Source organism: Schistocerca serialis, chromosome 5, assembly GCF_023864345.2.
Source record: "Schistocerca serialis cubense isolate TAMUIC-IGC-003099 chromosome 5, iqSchSeri2.2, whole genome shotgun sequence".
NCBI lineage: Eukaryota > Metazoa > Arthropoda > Insecta > Orthoptera > Acrididae > Schistocerca > Schistocerca serialis.
Window position 1 is genome coordinate 120,988,268 of NC_064642.1, and position 18,701 is coordinate 121,006,968.

The following is an 18,701-nucleotide window of genomic DNA, read 5'->3' on the forward strand; positions in this document are numbered from 1 at the left end:
ATTTTAAACAATGTCCGTTGTTCAGTCCTAAAAGAGCTAGAACAGATTGGGATCGAAGATAATTGATGAAAAAGGAAAACACACAATGACACATTTACTGAAGTTCTGTACGTGACTCTCAAGTTTAAAAAATGCTTTCAGGCATTTACGCTGTAGTGCCCACTTTCTTAGCTGAAGCTCAGAAAGAAAGTGGTCAGAGCATCTGACTGCAAAACAGCGTGCCCGTGTTCGGTTCTCGGGCTGGTCGGAAATTTTCACCTCTGGGGAACTGGATGTCATGTTGTCCTCGCCATCAATTCATCATCATCGACCCGCAAGTCGCTCAGTGTGGCGTCAACTGAGAAGATTTGCAACTTGGCGGCTGCACTTCCCCGGGTGAGGATTGCTGGCCATCAATGCCATACGATCATTTCATTTCACTTTATGCTGTAGTCTGGCTGCTGTCGTATCTCGCCTCGTGCAGGCGTTTCAGTTCTCACGCAGGTGTCTTTTGAGAAGTTGTCGCCCCAATATGTGCTTCTTAGATTTTTTAAAATTAGTATTATACATGTTTCACGCCGCTCTCCATTTACATTTAATTCTCTTCCTTTCATTTCTGCCATCTACTACAACAAATATTCTCGATAACCTTTGTCAAGCACTACAGCTTTTCTTCCCTAGTCAGCATTTCATTCCGAAGTTAATTATTCGTTAACAGCGTAACAGGTGGGTCACATATCTGCCTGTACTTCTGGTAAGGATTTGTCCACAAACTTATAAGCTACTTCATTTATCACAACTAGAGTGGTATCAATTCAAGTTCGTCTTGATTACTTTCTTGCTTATATTTCTCAAGGACTACATTTCACTTCTCCACAGTGGTATGTTTTATAAGAATGTTCTTACAGACTTCTTCCACAATTTTATATCAGTATTAGACATAAAAAATCTTCCTTCCTAAGAAAGTTCCCTTCTTCCGTTTGAACCTGCTCTCTGTGTGTCCATTTTACCCATCTTACCAGAATGCCAGTATGCTTCCATCTTCCCTTTTCGAAATTTTGGTATTCAGTAAGTCGTTATCACCTATCGCTTTCCTCTTTCTGTGTTCATTCTCAGTTAAAATTTTGTGCTATCTATGCTAAACATTCCTTGAATAATCATTATGTCTTCTTTTAACGTAGCGAGAATACTGATGTCGTCGGAACTTTTCATTGTAGCCAGGCATGATGGTACCAGCGAACCAGGAGGAGGAGTTGGGTATGGTTTTATCTGCCTCCCTTGCATTTTAATTTCTAAGATTAACAACCACTTATTTCTAGTTCGAATTAAAAAATAACCCACCAGTAGCGATACGTTTTACCCTGTTATTCAACTCGTACTTCTTGATTTTTAACACGTCAATATGGTTTCTTGTTGAGAAATGAATATTATCCTACCATGAAATTTGAAGAGTAACAGTAGTCAATTAGTGTGTGCGATTTCGTCTCAACACGAGTCCATACCATAGTGAATAATTCTAAAGTTTATCGCTTTGAATACACACCACGTTGCAGAATAAACATTCTAGTTCGGGGTAAGCAAGAATAACATTTTATTTTTTGTAATGCTACTTTTTCAATAAATGTATGTGGTTGGTAATGAAAGATTCTTTCCAATGTAAATCTCTCTCTCTCTCTCTCTCTCTCTCTCTCTCTCTTTCTCTCTCTCTCCCTCTCTCTCCCCCTCTACCTCTCTCTTATTGTCATTCTTCTCCTGCACTGTGCTCTTCATCTCAAAGTAGAGCGACCTCAATTTTTTGTTGGATGTATTCCACTCTCTGTCATCCCCTTTTTCAGCTCCCTCTAGTAACATAGAAATTATTCCCTGACGTATTAAGACGTCCTATCATCCTCTCCCTCCTCCTTGTCGGTGATTTCCATATGCTCCGTTCTTCACCGATTCTGCAGACAAGTCCTCGTTCCTTGTTTTACCCGTCCATCTAATTTTCAACATCCATCTTTAGCACTTAATTTCAAGTGCTTAGATCGGGTCCGGCCATGGCATGCCAAATTTAACGCGAATGTGTATGGGCCGCGTGCAGGTCAAGGACTGGCCTGTCACTCGACTTTGTTCGGTCCATCTCGGAAGTACTTGGAAAAGCGCGGTATTTCATTTACCATTGCGGTGAGGTATTTTGTGGTTGGGAAAACTCTATGAGTTCGGCAGGATCGTGGTTTCAGCGCTGTTTTTCCCTTCACTATTTTGTGCATGATATGAAAGGCATTCACAGATCCACTAGCTGTTTGCACACACAGATGCAGTCTAACAATCTATCGTCACAATCATTTAAAATGAATAGGAATGACAGAAAAAACGGGATGAGAATACTCAGTTCACACAAGCGACGGCTACTGCTTATTTGCTACGAAACTGCATTATACACACATAAAAAAAGTTTTGCATCACCCCGGTTGCCAGAACTCGTGAATATAGACGTTCACTGTGGACATTGTATCACAGATTCAGTCCCTTTGATTGTTCAGAGATATCACTAAACCCGCCCAAAGATGTAAATAACCATGCAAGAGCAGCGCCTATTAGACGGAGGAAGTTCGACAGCCGACCAGTTCCAGTCATTCCACCGGGAGGAGGTACACGGCTCGTGTTGTCTGTAGTTCAACCATGTCTAGACGGTCAATACGGCGGTTCGATCGCTTCCGCATTGTTACTTTGTGCGAGGAAGGGCTCTCAACAAGGGAAGTGTACAGGCGTCTCGGAGTGAACCAAAGCGATGTTGTTCGGACATGGAGGAGATACAGAGAGACAGGAACTGTCGATGACATGCCCCTTTCAGGCCGCCCAAGGCTAGTACTGCAGTGGATGACCGCTACCTACGGATTGTGGCTCGGAGCAACCCTGAAAACGTCACCATGTTGAATAATGTCTTTCGTGCAGTCGCAGGCCGTCGTGCTACGACTCAAACTGTGCGCAATAGGCAGCATGATACGCAGCTTCACTCCCGACATCCATGGTGAGGTCCATCTTTGCAACCAAGACACCATGCACCGAGGTACACATTGGCCCAACAACATGCCGAATGGACCGTTCAGGATTGGCATCACGTACTCTTCGCCGAACAGTGTCACATGTGCCTTCAACCAGACAGTCGCCGGAGACGTGTTTGGAGGTAACACGCTCTGGCTCAATGCCTTAGACACACTGTCCAGCGAGTACAGCAAGGTGGAGGTTCCCTGCTGTTTTGGGGCGGCATTATGTAGGGCCGACGTAGGCCGCTGGTGGTTATGGAAGGCGCCGTAACGGCTGTACGAAACGTGATTGCCATCCCCCGAACGATAGTGCAACCATATCAGCAAAATATTGTTGAGGCATTCGTCCTCATGGACGACAATTCGCGCCCCCATCGTCCACATCTTGTGAATGACTTCCTGCAGGATAACGACATCGCCTAATTAGAGTGGCCAGCATGTTCTCCAGACATGAACCCTATCAAACATGCCTGGGATAGATTGAAAAGGACTGTCAATGGGCGACGAGACCCACCAACCACTCTAAGGGATCTACGCCGAATAGCCGTTCAGGAGTGGGACAATCTGGACCAAAAGTGCCTTGATGAAATTGTGGAGACTATGCCACGACGAATACAGATATGCATCAATGCAAGAGGCTTGCTACTGGGTATTAGAGGTACCGGTCTGTACAGCAATCTGGACCACCACCTCTCGTTCTCGTTGTATGATGGTACAACATGCAATTTGTGGTTTTGATGAGCAATGAAAAGGATGGGAACGATGTTTATGTTGATCTCTATTCCAATTTTCTGTATAGGTTCCTGAATTCTCCAAACCAAGGTGATGCAAAACTTTTTTTGATATGTGTAGTACTATGCAGAAAGAATTTAAACTTTTAGATGACAATAAAAGAGCAAAAAATTTCAACAATCTACAGATGGGATTCATTGTTCTGTATATCAAGAAACACTTTCAAATAAATTAGCAGGCATGGAGCACTTGAAGAAATTTGTCGTATGAGTAGCAAAATTTTTGAAGTTGCATCCATTATTACATTTTCAGTTGCAGCAATTTTCAATGGAAATGAACGAAATGTATGGAGCCTTCATATACTCGTTTTACTGAAGAGAGCGTTGTTTAAGTGTAGGGGCATGTCTGGAACGAGTTTTCGTTTTAAATCTCTCTGTTGTTAAATTTATGAAGGAAAACGGAGCCCAGGAACGAAAATTAGAACATTCAGAATGGACTGCAGACTTCACATTTTAAGTGGACTTGACTGGCCACTTCCCATAGTAAGACATTGCAAGGTTACTTCTTTCTGATTTGATGGGGATCCAATTATAAAGCAAATCGCCTTGTAGAAGGAACACATTTTGACAAAGACAATCCAGTTCCTTATATTCACTCTCGTTAAAGAAAGCGCAGGCTCTGAAGAATTCATTGTGGCCTCGCAAGAATTACAAAGATGGTTTTATAAAGGTTTTGACGACAATGTCAACCTGTTTTCGAGCTGCTTTCGAGACCGTTTGCCGTTTCAACTGAAAGCGCTCTGTGCATGTACCGCTGTAACTAACTGACCTGCAAACCTAATTCCAGTTTCAATTACAAATATTTTTACGTTAAAACTGTCCAGTAGGTCTATATATTTTTCTCAGGTAGATTTCCCAAGTCTCTATAATGAGGTTGCAAAAGTATTACAGTATTTCGATTGACATGTTTGTGTGAAATACCTTTTTTCGATTATGAAAATAAATAAGCCACAGTTATGTCGCAATTTGAGTGCGAAACTCTGTGAAATTGTTTGCATCTATCCGTATGCCGACAGTTCGTTCCAGATAAAAATTATGTCTTCAGCACGCCAAAAATAATTAATTGATACTGGAAACTTGTTTTGTTTGTAATCTGTTGTTGAGAAATGTACAACCAAGTCATATGCTGTACTACTGTACTGACATTTAAATGCGGCGCAATTGTTGTTTTACTCCCTCCCCTTCCTCGCTCTCAGACAGCAGGGCGTGGTGGTGGAAGCAATGTGAAGAGAGGCTGAGGGCTTTGTCATAAAGGCCCGGGCGTGGCCCGCGAGCGGAAATCTTGGCCGCCTCTGGCTTCGTTTCTCTTCCTATTCAAGTTTTCCAACTGTCCACAATTCACTACAATTCATTGATCTGTTACAGACGAACTTCGTCAGAAATTTCTTCCTCAGATTAAGGCTGAAGTTCGATACCGGTTTTTGTGTCCTCCTTACTTCGACTGTGGTGCATTATGTTGCTTCCAAGGTAGCAGAATTCCTTAGCTTCCAAAAGTTATCTTTCTATTTAATGCTACAAGCTGAACTTCTGTCCACTGGCCCCATCGCGGTAATCCACTCCCTTCTGGCCACCGTGTCATCCCTCGCCAATGGCGTCATTTGTATCAAATGGATGCGGTATGGATGCAATCCAGCTTGGTGTCGGCTTCCCAGGCCTTGGAGCAGCGTTCTCTCGCTCAAGTTGCTCCTCTATTGACAGTACACGGCTAAGGGCACCCCGTTCCAGTCTTCATACCTAGGAAAAATATCTGACAGTCCTGGCAATCGAACCTGGTCCTCCTCGCAGCGGTCAGGCATGCTGACTACTTAGTTACGGAGGATACAGGCGCAGTTACTCCGGCGTTTCGGCAGATATTTGGAATTCCTTTTTTGCTACGTGAAGCTGGAGTCAGCCCAAACGAATCAAACAAATACTGCGCATCACGTCTTTAGTGTGACGTCCAGCGTGGATGGAAACCGTCGGTTTGTTTCCTATTACAGGCAAAATGATTTTTAAAGTTGAATTTTAAGTGACCAGTGGTCCAAAATTACTTTGGACGCATTGAACAGTATTTGCTTCTGTAGACTCTAACCACACCTTGCAAAACAGCAATTGCAAAGATCTGTCGAAACACCAGGGAAAGTGCGCCTGACGACCTATAGGAGAGACAACACTCGAATAACTTCAGCCCATCATTGCGCACATATACCTCACCGAAAGACAAATACCTTGGTTGTATGACATCCATAGCGCTCATATATTTGTAGGATTCGGAAGTGATGGTACGTAAGCGTAACCAGAACACTTCAAGAAGACTTGTCTTATCTAAAGTTCACTTTTCAGAAAAAAAATATTTTTCGTGTAAGACAGCCCTATCAGTTTAGGAGATGAAGTACTCTTTTGGAAGCTATGACGTGCAAAAGTATTAGGACACTAATTCACTGTTTCTGGGATCGCTAAGCATCTTCGTGATAGTCAACATGGAATTTATCCCCCAAGAGTGGGGGTGGCGATAAGACAGAATGACATGCGGATCAAAAACTAAAACATTTGAAGCAATTTCTCTCAATAATGGTAAACTCAACGGGTAAGATATTGGTCATCCTCTGAAAACAGCGTATCGGCGCTGAAAATGGGGTAGTAGTTGTTGAATTTTGGTGAGACATGTCTCGGCAATGAACTGGTATATATGTGCCAGTCCACCGTATGAAATCTATCAAAAGAAATGGTTCGTCGCAGAGACGTCAGAGAACGGTAGAAATAAACTATTGTTTTTGGACATGTCTATGACTACAGCTGAATGAAGTTTCACGATTTGTTGGTGTTTCAACTCGTACTGTACAACGTGTTTACAAAGAAAAGGTGTATCACTCACGAACATGTGTAAAAGCATAAGAATAGTGGTCGTAGAAAAATGGTAACCGACAGGAAGCAGAGGTGATAGTCCTGATTTGCCAATCACAGTCGGTATCAATTCCAACAGGAATGCATGTCCATCTCAAGCATTTACGAGCGAACATTGCGAAGGGAACTTACTCTAATGCACATTTGGATTTAGTGTCTGAGTAAAAGTCGTTTTTCACAGCGGCACATAGAGCTGTTTTCAGTGGGACAAAAATAAATTGGACAGTAGCTGACTGTAAGTGCGCACTGTGGTCCGACAATCGCTGTTTTGCCTAAAAGTTGCGTCGAGTGCACCGACAGCACAGTAAAGTCTTCAAGTTGCAGCGTGTTGAGGGTGCAGTTAACTCCGATGGTGGTTCTGTGATGTTTTGGATGGGTTGTCGTACCATGGCTCGGATTCATTCATACAGTTTATCAAAAGCGTGAACCAGAGTGTCTGATGCAACATTCGCAACAACCCATTGTTGCCTTTTCTTCATCTTTATGATTAGTATGCTGTGGTCCAGGACTGATTTTGACCGTGAACATTCACGCCCCTTCAGGCATTTGGTCGCGAGCAGTTGCGGCTTGCTGAGGACTGCCAGAAATGGTCGCGACAATATAGCAAAAGATAAATAGGGCGTGGTCAGTTTTGACAGTGCTGCCACGTAAATGGACTAGGGACGAGTGTTCCTTTTATAACACTGACAGTGTCTTCGCTTTTCAATCCGCAGTCAGAGGAAGGATAGGTCTGCAAAATTTTTGATTTATCACAATACAATAAATAGTTTTAGGAAGTTTAGTAATTCATTACAAGTCATACCACGCCAAAGAACATTAAATGGAAATTTGAAAGAACTGAACATATTGGATGTCCCAGGAGCTTAATATTCAGGAATATGAATGGAACGATAACTCGAAGCAAAGAAGATTCTGGAAAACAAGGGCACTAGAATGCCAACCTCGTGAACCACCAGAAATTCTTATCGATATTGCAAGACAAATCTTTCCCAATTTTTCGAGAATGTGGTATGGACCCAGATAAGAAAAAAATGTCTAGTAAACATAATCTCTAAAATCATGAAGATATACGAGCACTTGTTCAGTAGAAGTGTTTCACAATAGCAGCTCTTCAGGTATGTACTTCAGCGCCCATGTTTGCGGGAGGTTTTTTCCTTCTTTCGGTCCACACTACCACCTCTCAGAATATTGAAACCAGAGATCTTGCGGTAGAAGAGATCTGTTTCACAGTATCGAAGACGAAGAAGTGCTTGTAGCTCTTAGAGTACGAAATGTAGTGTCCATATTTACTACATTTTCTGCTTCTAATGATCGGTCATGCAATGTCACTCGGTATTGACCATTCCTCCAGGGATATCCTGTATGGACTACATTTTAAAATTTAAAAGGAAGCTCTCAGAAGATGTGGCGGAAGGAGAAGAGAACTCAAACGAGTTTACCGATCGGATAAATTACCAAACGGAAGTGGTTTTAGCGACATCCGTTACACAGATGGTCATTTGAAAAGCAAATGCTTGATAACTGCAGCTGAACATCGTCCTCTTCAGGTAGAAGAGTTTCAGATGGTGTCGTTATCAAACATGACAGTCGTGTGTCGCACACAGAATATAGTACACGCAGCTGAGAGTCGGCTTGTAAATCCTTGTAAAGAGTTCGTTGCATATTCTTTAATAAAAGTGTAGATATCATGCACAGAGTCCAGCAAGTTCTTTTTTACTGGAGGACCGCAGTGAACTTGAGGTCAGAGAAGAAAAAAAATGGCTCTGAGCACTATGGGACTTAACATCTGAGGTCATCAGTCCCCTAGAACTTCTAACTACTTATAAACCTAACTAACCTAAGGACATCACACACATCCATGCTCGAGGCAGGATTCGAACCTGCGACCGTAGCTGTCGCACGGTTCCAGACTGTAGCGCCTAGAACCGCTCGACGACCCGGGCAGGCGTCAGAGAAGAGCTCATGGCCCTAATAACAGTGAAGAATACGATAAATGCATCAGCAGCGTAGAAGAAAGTAGAGAAAATATAGGTTTATGATAGAATTTGGCAGTTTCTTTGTCTACAGATGGAGCGCCAAACGTGTTGGGAATCAAAAGAGGTTTTGTAGTGCAGCTGAATAGCAAAAAAAATCATTGTAGTATGGAGTGATATCAGAGGTGTTCATCACATGATTCGCCAGTAGAATTTATGTGCAAATTAGTCATAATGTCATTTTCTAAAATGTAATGAGTTCTGTTGTGGCTGCGATTAATCATATTTGGAAGAGCGGAGTTTAACACGGATAACTGAATCTTGATCATTAGCCAGTGCGGTAGTTTGCTTTATTACAGCGAGGCGTGCTAGCTAGGTTTGAGTCACCTCTCCATATTACGTGAATCTACATCTACATCTACATGGTTACTCTTCAGTTCACACTTAATTACCTGGCAGAGGGTTCATCGAACCATTTTCATACTACTTCTCTACCATTCCACTCTCAAATGGCGCGTGGGAAAAAGGAACACCTAAATTTTTCCGTTCGAGCTCTGATTTCTCTTAATTTATTACAATGATCATTTCTCCCTACGTAGGTGGGTGTCAACAAAATATTTTCGCTTTCGGAAAAGAAAGTTGGTGAATGAAATTTCGTAAATATATCTCGCCACAAAGAAAACCGCCTTTGTTTCAGTGACTGCCCCCCCAAGTCGCGTATCATATCAGTGACACTCTCACCCCCATTACGCGATAACAAGAAACGAGCTGCCCTTCTTTGCACTTTTTCGATGTCCGCGTCAATCCTACCTGGTAAGGATCCCACACCGCACAGCAATATTCCATCAGAGGACGGACAAGTGTAATGTAGGCTGTCTCTTTAGTGGGTTTGTCGCATCTTCTACGTGTTCTGCCAACAAAGCGCAGTCTCTGTTTCGCCTTCCCCACAATATTATCTATGCGGTCTTTCCAATTTAAGTTGCTCGTAATTGTAATTCCTAGGTATTCAGTCGAACTGACAGCCCTTAGATTTGTGCGATTTATCGTATACCCAAAATTTATCGGATTTCTTTTAGTACATATGTGGATGACCTCGCACTTTTATTTGTTTAGTGCCAATTGGCACTTTTCGCACCATACAGAAATTCTCTCTATATCATGTTGTCATTGGAATTGATCGTCTGATGATTTTACTAGACGGTAAATTACAGCGTCATCTGCAAACAATCTAAGGGGGCTGCTCAGATGATCACCTAGATCATTTATGTAGATCAGGAACAGCAGAGGGCCTATGACACAGCCTTGCGGAACGCAAGATATCACTTCTGTTCTACTTGATGATTTACCGTCTATCTGATGAAAACAGCGCCGATCTACTGCTTGAAGTAGTTGGACTACAATGCTACTGGGACTATAAAGCCTAATTTAAGAACAACAGATGGTTAATGACAAGAATTTGGATCCACATACGTGTCTGAAAGCCGTGTTCGACAATGAGAAACAGTGCACGCTGCCCGCGCACGTGCCCTCGCTACCTCGTCGCGGAGCGTGTTGCTTGTATAATCCTGCTGTGAACACTCTCATCTTCTAAGATAACAACACCCATATTCGCAGGACTGTCCCTATTCGTTCCTGATTTGACGAACTCTGTCGCATATCGACTGGCCCCCAAAATCACCCGATTTTAACCGAATGGCAAAATTCAGGGATTGCCGTCCGCAGTGACCGAGCGGTTCTAAGTTCTTCAATCCGGAACCGCGCGACTGCTACGATCGCAGGTTCGAATCCTGCCTCGGGCATGGATGTGTGTGATGTCCTTAGGTTAGTTAGGTTTAAGTAGTTCTAAGTTCTAGGGGACCGATGACCTCAGATGTTAAGTCCCATAGTGCTCAGAACCGAAAGTCGGGGATCATTTGGAGAAGCGAGTGAAACGTAGCAGTCAGTATCCCAGCACTTGGTAGCTCCCTGCACCAACTGTTGATCCTCTGCAGTTCCTCCTTCATTTTGCTACAATTTTTTAGCGGCTCGATTTTTCTCTGTATACAGAAGTATCATCCGCGGAAAGCCTCATGGAACTTCCGGCGTTATCTACTAGCTCACTTATATATATTGTGAACAGTAACGATCACATAACACTCCTCTGGGATGCACTTGAAGTTACTTTTACATCTGAAGATTTCTCTCCTTTCAGAACGACACACTGTATTCTGTTTACCATTGACTCTTCAATACAATCACACAGTTGGCCAGATATTCCGTAGTCCCGTATTTTGTTCATTAGGCGGCAGTGCGGATCTGTATCGACTTCTGAAAGGCATTCGATACATCTCTGCACATTAGATTGATCACAGAGATCATCAACCGACTCCAGTGGCGTACGCAGCGAGAGAGGCTCTCTGCATCATTGTGTGGTTTATTGTTGATGTTACGATAGCGTACGTTCCTAACAGAGTCAACAAATATATTGCTTCCTCCAACATATATCTCGCGAAAAGACCATGAAGATAAAATAGAGAGATTAAATCTACACTGAGGCTTTACCAGCAATGTTCTTCCCTCGAACTATTCGCAACCGGAATAGGAAAGGGAGAGTGAAAATGTTGCACAAAATACCTTCCGCCACACACTGCAAGGTGGCGTGCAGAATATAGATGTAGATGTATAGACCTATATGATTATCAACAAGTGGCCTCAGCTAGATGTAACTACCTAAAGAAACTTGTTAACTCACTTCCTCGGCGAATAGGGGCCATTGTCAAGGCTTTGACGGTGTTACACCATATTAGCGCGATGATTAATTTTACGTTCGGTGTGCTTAATATTATCATTTACTATCTGGGAAAATGCTGTTGGGGTGCTACACAGTTTTATACTTTGCATATTGGATTCCTTCTTTCAAAAACATGTTAATTATATAATTTTGTTTTTATATTGTAGACAGATTTCATTGTTTGTGCTACGTAATATAGCTCGGGAATGAAAAAACAACTTGACAACGCCCAGTAAGCAGCGATATTCCGTAACATGTTCCAGATAGTGCTTTTCTAGCTTTACATTCCGATCTATCAGTATACCTCCAAAGCTATGATTCTGCATTACTTAGGGGAGACGATATGAAATAAAATCTGAATGTTTTCTTCTTTTATATGAATATAACATGATGCAACAGGGAGATCGTGGTCTTACTGGAATTTATCATAAGATAGTTGTCTATCCTGAGCACAAAAGAATTTATTCATAATCTGACTCTCACTGTGTCATCCACAGAGCAGAATGCTCATTGCAAAATGAAGTTCCTTCGAGTACCAATTAGTGTTTGACAGAATTACATGTTCAGATGGAGTACGAAATATGAAAAAAAAATATTTGTTGTTATAACTTTTCGCGAAAAAATAGCTAAATTCAAATTAATTTTCTGTTTGAAGAAACCTCTACCTAGTTTTTTTCATCGTTGACATATTTTTATTTTCCTCTTGCAACCGATTATTAAGCGTGGTTGCGTCGTTGGCTATGAATTGTTGGTCATGGCGTTCTATTTTTTGACAATGCTTCCGTTTTATCAGTAGCCATCGAATCGAAACAGAGTGTTACGTCAACACTTTAATGAATCGTGTGGCATTGTCTTCGCTGCTTAACGTGTTTGTACAGCTCACACAACTCATCAGTCTTGAAGAGACCCAGTCGTGAAATGGGAAAGGCTTCTTGAACTAGCAACAGACTTTTGGTCAGGCAGTGGACACGTGACAGAAAAATGATAATGGATGTCGCTACCATTGAAAACGGTTATTAACGGACAAACACAAATGAACTTTTTGCTGTCGTGTTAGTCATATGTAATCGCAACACTGGAGACATTCTCAAAGATTTGTAGTAAAATTAGTAAAACTAAAATTTATTACGATTATGACAGAGTTTCAGAATCAGAGAAGTTCGTCAGGATAAAACTCTTTTGAATTTCAATATAGTTGCTTCCCAAGTAAAAGTCTCAGAACCACCTAGCGAGGTGGCGCAGTGGTTAGCACACTAGACTCGCATTTGGGAGGACGACAGTTCAATCCCGCGTCCGCCCATTCTGATTTAGGTTTTCCGTGAGTTCCCCAAATCGCTTGAGGCAAATGCCGGGATGGTTCCTTTGAAAGGGCACGGCAGACTTCCTTCCCCATCCTTACCTAATCCGATGAGACCGATGACCTCGCTGTTTGGTCTGCTCCCCCCAAATCAACCTCCTCCCCTCCCCCCTCTCTAGAACCCTAAAGGATTAAATATTTTGGGTCTGTGAGCTGTATGTAGTCACATGCAACACTTCATTTTGCAGATTTCCTACGAATTCGTCTTTGAAAGCCAAAACTCAATACACAGGAATAAACTAGTACAATATCTGAATGTACTGTGTAGCATTAATATCAAAGTATTGTTTCGTTAATACCCGCTATTGTAGAACTATTGCAGGAAAAGCATTTTGTTTCTCGTAATGTTCTAAGTGTCTCAAAATACTTATTCTGCCTGTAAGGCTTTAACTTGTGAAGGACTACTTAAAGGATGTGAAATGAAGATGTTTGGTTTTTAGTTGCCTCAGAATTATGAGTAATACACTGCTGCCGGAAATTTGCCAATATTCGGTCAAGTTCGTTTAATGTACGCTTATCAACAACACGATGACTGCTGTAACGGCAAAAATGTGACTTTCAAGCACAGAAATAATTATTTTAATATCAAATGCAGACATGTGTATAGCGGTACTTGTTTGTAACAAGTCGTTCAAATTACCCATCTCACGTAGTCGATTATAGATCTTGACTATTAACAACACCAGCTGGAGTAATAGTTTTAGTATGAAGAATAACTAAGTACTTACTTAAAATTAACCTATTTACAACTGGATTCGGAATTACATTACTTGTAGAAAAAAATCTACGTAAATGAATTCGAAGTTCAACAGCTTAATACGTCAAAAAAGTAATTAATAAATTTTAATCAACAACATAAAAGCGTTTCTCCCGTACAGTCCTTGAACATTGGGGAGTGGTTCCTAATTAATGCCATATTCTGCTACTCACCCATGGGAAATTCAGTTAAAACTGCTTGCTTTGTTTACAATGTAAGCGAAAGGAATCTTCGTCTCTCTCTCCTATTGTTCACTATGAACTTATTGGAAAAATAAAATGAGAAATGATTAATGCGACTCATACTTTTAAAATAACTACATGTTGGCAGCACTAGTAAAAAAAATTAAAAAGTGTTTTCAGATGTTGCGGTCCTATCCGAATTTCGAATTTCGTAGTCCTAAATTAAAAGGTATGGCTCTAACTTGAAGTTGAAAGACACAAGACTAAAAACAATACTGTAGTTCTGAACAGAAGACGGTTTACGCAACTTACCGGCGCTCTGAGCCTTCGCCATGATGAAGTGCTGCGCTCTCTGGTCACCGTACGAATGTCCGCAGACAAAAGTTCTCGAGAATGCAGAGGACTCCGCGACTTCTCAATTCTCTTTATCCCTCGAGCTGCTGCAAATATATCAATATTAACGTGACGTGAAGCTCTCCTTGGAAAGGCCGTGTAAATGAAATGAAACATTGACCTCAATAAGCATGAAATCTTGCCGAATTATTCTGGCGCACCTTTCGTCATGATTGGAAATTCACTTTGTTGGAAAATCTGACACTGACCTGGGAGGGAGAAGAAAGCAATTTTTAATTCTTTAAGCGCTTCTTGGCTGATTAGAAACTCCGCAATACAAACTCAAGACTTAATTTCAGCCGTCTGTAAAAGAAGAAAGCAGAGTTTCTTGGCAATACCACCTTGCGAGCAGGCCTTTAAAATCTCAAGGTACCGCCATTGAAAGAATCTGTAACAATATACATTTGGTGCACCGACAGGAAAAAGAAATCTAACAACACAAATTTAAGTAAAGTTTTTTAACTGACCAGTCAGTAACGAAGCATAATATTTGATATGATGTACTTAGAGGAAAACTGTTATTTACTAAAGCCGAACTGGTTCATTCGTAGTATTAGCTTTCAAATAATGTTGACTAAGGGCGGTTATGGCACAAGATCCTGTTGGTGCTATCTGAGAGGAGTAGGATATGTGCCGGCAACGCAAGTCACCCTCTCCCATCTTCTTCACCATCAACAACACGAAGAAAACACTGCAGTACACTCGCACATATCATTTATACGACTCCATTACAGCTATGACACTTGGTACTCAGGATGCACGTGTGTTGGCAGCTACCAAGGCTTCAACAGTTACGTGAGACACATAAGTAAATAACCATTGTTAAGAAGTTAAGCTCTACCATTAGGATGCCACAGTCTTTAAATCGCTGGACTTGTAATGCGGAGAAAATGCCTTCCCATTCACTTTTCGATTTCTGACGATTTATGTTGCCTCAAGTGAATGCCATTACGTTGCCACAAAGAGTGATACTCTCGACGGACTACGTTCTTTAATTTTATTAGGCGATCTCCGACACTGTAATAAATCTTCTAAAGTTAGATCAGAACAATATGTGGTATATGATGAACTATTAATGTAAATTTTTGTGTACATGCTGGTGGTCAAAATGTAAGAATCCAGATAAAACAGAGTTCACTACACTGTTGAGTGATTGTACGTTACAAGATACAGAAGACTACATTCCAGTGCCAACAAAAATGAATCAGAATATGTTAACATTGGTTATAAACTAGTGTCACTTTTCTGAAAGTATTTATTTAGTGTGCAGCCTTTTATGGAATTTAAAAGTGGACGAGAAATATTGCACATAAGACGAGAATGTTGTTCTATAGAAACATGCAGAAGAAGGATCGAGTAACTAATAAAGAGATACTCAACAAATCTCAGGATAAAATAGCTCTATGGCACAACTTGACTAAAGGAAGGCATAGGATTTGTGACATAATGGAGATATCAAAGAGTAGCTCATTTTGTAATGGGTGGAAGTTTCGGGAGGGGGTCGTAGAGAGCTTGTAGGGTTTGAATACAGTAAGTAGGTTCAGATGAATGTAGGGACCAGTAGTAGTTATTTTCAGAAAATATACTGTTGAGGAGAGCTACATGACACCAGTATTATTGCTGATCACAACAATAACAACAATATATTCCCGTGACAAAAATAATGATTCCTCAGTCTAAGTGTTGTTTCATTTACCTAAACTATTCCCCGGCGGTTTATTCCATACCATGTAAAACTCAGGTTTGATCTCCCTTATGCGAATTCGTGTCGTGTAAGGACCTACCACCACGTAAAAACTGAACCACTTGTAGAAGTCAGTAACCTCCAAACTCAAGCACTGGCAGAAGTTGTTTCAAGAAAACCTAGAAAGCTCTGGTTTTATATAAACAAATAGTAACCTTTTATCCACGTCATGGAACAGCATAACAATGGTGTTGAAAAACAAAACAAATCTAAGTATTCGCAGAGTCGTATTAGCCTGTTTCCTACATTTTCTCGATCTGTATGCAAGGCTTTACGTGTTAATGGGATAAATTTGAGGCATTGAATTCCACTGATGTCTTGTGATGCACATAATTTCACAATTGATTATCGACTCACAGTCGATCGCGTTCTTTAACCATACCCCAAATTTGTATCAAGTGACTTAATTTTGTTCCCCATACATAACACAATTTAAAACAACAGCAAGACATTGCTGATTGCCTGTTGATTCAGTGGATGTCGTACCATACAATTCTTCTGAAGCTGTATTACAGGATTCCTGCAAGAAATCCAAATTTCAAATGTTGAAGTCAGTTTAATCCTCCACCGTGCATTTTGCTACCATTGATTGAAGATCATAACTAACGACTATAATAGGTTTCATTGTCCGCCCCGGTAGCTGAGTGGTCAGCGTGACAGACTGTCAATCCTAAGGGCCCGGGTTCGATTCCCGGCTGGGTCGGAAATTTTCTCCGCTCAGGGACTGGGTGTTCTGTTGTCCTAATCATCATCATTTCATCCCCATCGACACGCAGGTCGCCGAAGTGGCGTCAAATCGAAAGACCTGCACCAGGCGAACGGTCTACCCGACGGGAGGCCCTAGCCACACGACATTTCCATTTATAGGTTTCATTGGGTACCTACTAATTTGGCTAATGCCAAAATGACATGTATAAATAAAGGAAGCTATTGTGCAATACTGAAATTCAATGAAACGATCGTTTGCAAAAGTAACATTTGTTCAGCAGCTCGTAGAGTACGAAAGATCATGTTTTACACATTCAATTGAAACCCAAACACATCAGCTTAATTAATACTGCAAGAAGGAAACTATATTACATTTTCCGTTACTTCAAAAATATACATATTTGAAAAATCTATGACGAGTTTTGGAATCTACACAAAATTTGTTTCCAACTTTATACCAGGTGTCTCTGTTATGGGTTCTCAAGCCCATTTGCTCTGGTGTTTCGGCAGATATTTGCAATTCCGTTTCTGCAAACGTGTAGCTGGAGTAAACCCAAGCAAGTTCTGCTGATCAAGTCTTGCGTACGACGCCCAACGTCGACGGAAAGCTTTGACTTCTAAAGCTGAATTTTACGTGCCCATTCGACAAAGCTGTCCAAAATTAGTCTAGTGCGTTATTCGTTTTATCGATATGAATTAACGGCAACAGTAAAATAATAGAATAATCAGTACACAAGAAGCGCTCCTGTATGGCGGTAGCAGTCAGCAAGGGCCAGGGTGCTCTGTCGCTGCCGGAATATTGGTTATTCCTCGTGTTTCACTGTCCCTGTTGTCCGCTCCCGGTAGTGGAGCGGTCAGCGCGACAGAATGTCAATCCTAACGGCTCGGGTTCGATTCACGGCTGGGTCGGAGATTTTCTCCGCTCAGGGACTGGGTGTTGTGTTGTCCTAATCATCATGATTTCATCCCCATCGACGCGCAAGTCGCCGAAGTGCCATCAAATCGAAAGACTCTACACGACGGGAGGCCCTAGTCACACGACTGTCCCTGTTAATACAGCCGATAAAAAAAATTCGAACTAGACTAATTTGGGACTACTCTGTCTAATGGGCACGTAAAATTCTGCTTGTAGTTTGTAATGGGAAACAAACCGACGCTTTCCTTCGATGCTGAGCGTTGTATGAAAGACGTGATAAACAGAACTCTAGCTACATTTGCGAAAACGAACTGCATATATCTACTGAAACACTGGAGGGAATGCGCCCGACGACTCTCAGGAGAGACAACCTGCATATCGATTCTCAGTCGTTTTAAATTTCGTAAATACTACTTTTATTTTATTTTGCTAAGATGGGAGACAGAGTTTTGGGAATAACAGTGGACTCCAGTAATTTTCCTACAACATTGAAATACATTAAAAACTTAATATACTACACAAAATCTCTTTTAAGTTGTGTTGAGGATATCCAACCCACTTGTCAATCGTGTGGCTATTGCCACAGCATGTTTCAGGACAACATTATCCAATTTTCAGGAGGGGGCAGACGGGACTGGGTTTTAATATTTGATATATGGAGCACAACAGTAGAGAGAACGGCTCGTCACTTGTAGCAAAGCATCTCAAGAATAAGCAGCATTCGTTGGGGGATATACGAGGGCAGTTCAATAAGTAATGCAACACATTTTTTTCTGAAACAGGGGTTGTTTTATTCAGCATTGAAATACACCAGGTTATTCCCCAATCTTTTAGCTACACAACACTATTTTTCAACGTAATCTCCATTCAATGCTACGGCCTTACGCCATCTCGAAATGAGGGCCTGTATGCCTGCACGGTACCATTCCACTGGTCGATGTCGGAGCCAACATCGTACCGCATCAATAACTTCTTCATCATCCGCGTAGTGCCTCCCACGGATTGCGTCCTTCATTGGGCCAAACGTATGGAAATCCGACGGTGCGAGATCGGGGCTGTAGGGTGCATGAGGAAGAACAGTCCACTGAAGTTTTGTGAGCTCCTCTCGGGTGCGAAGACTTGTGTGAGGTCTTGTGTTGTCATGAAGAAAGAGAAGTTCGTTCAGATTTTTGTGCCTACGAACACGCTGAAGTCGTTTATTCAATTTCTGAAGAGTAGCACA

At 41.6% G+C, this 18,701-nt stretch overlaps 1 protein-coding gene across 1 annotated transcript in view; it reads right to left on the bottom strand.

Moving 5' to 3' along the window:
• Positions 1–14,069, bottom strand: part of LOC126481784 (odorant receptor 82a-like) — a 93,478-nt gene extending 79,409 nt beyond the window's left edge. The window contains exon 1 of the mRNA XM_050105740.1: positions 14,031–14,069. Within this exon, the coding sequence (XP_049961697.1) occupies positions 14,031–14,052 (22 nt within the window). The 5' untranslated portion in view covers positions 14,053–14,069. The remainder of the gene's footprint in view (positions 1–14,030) is intronic.
• Positions 14,070–18,701: the final 4,632 nt, after the last annotated feature.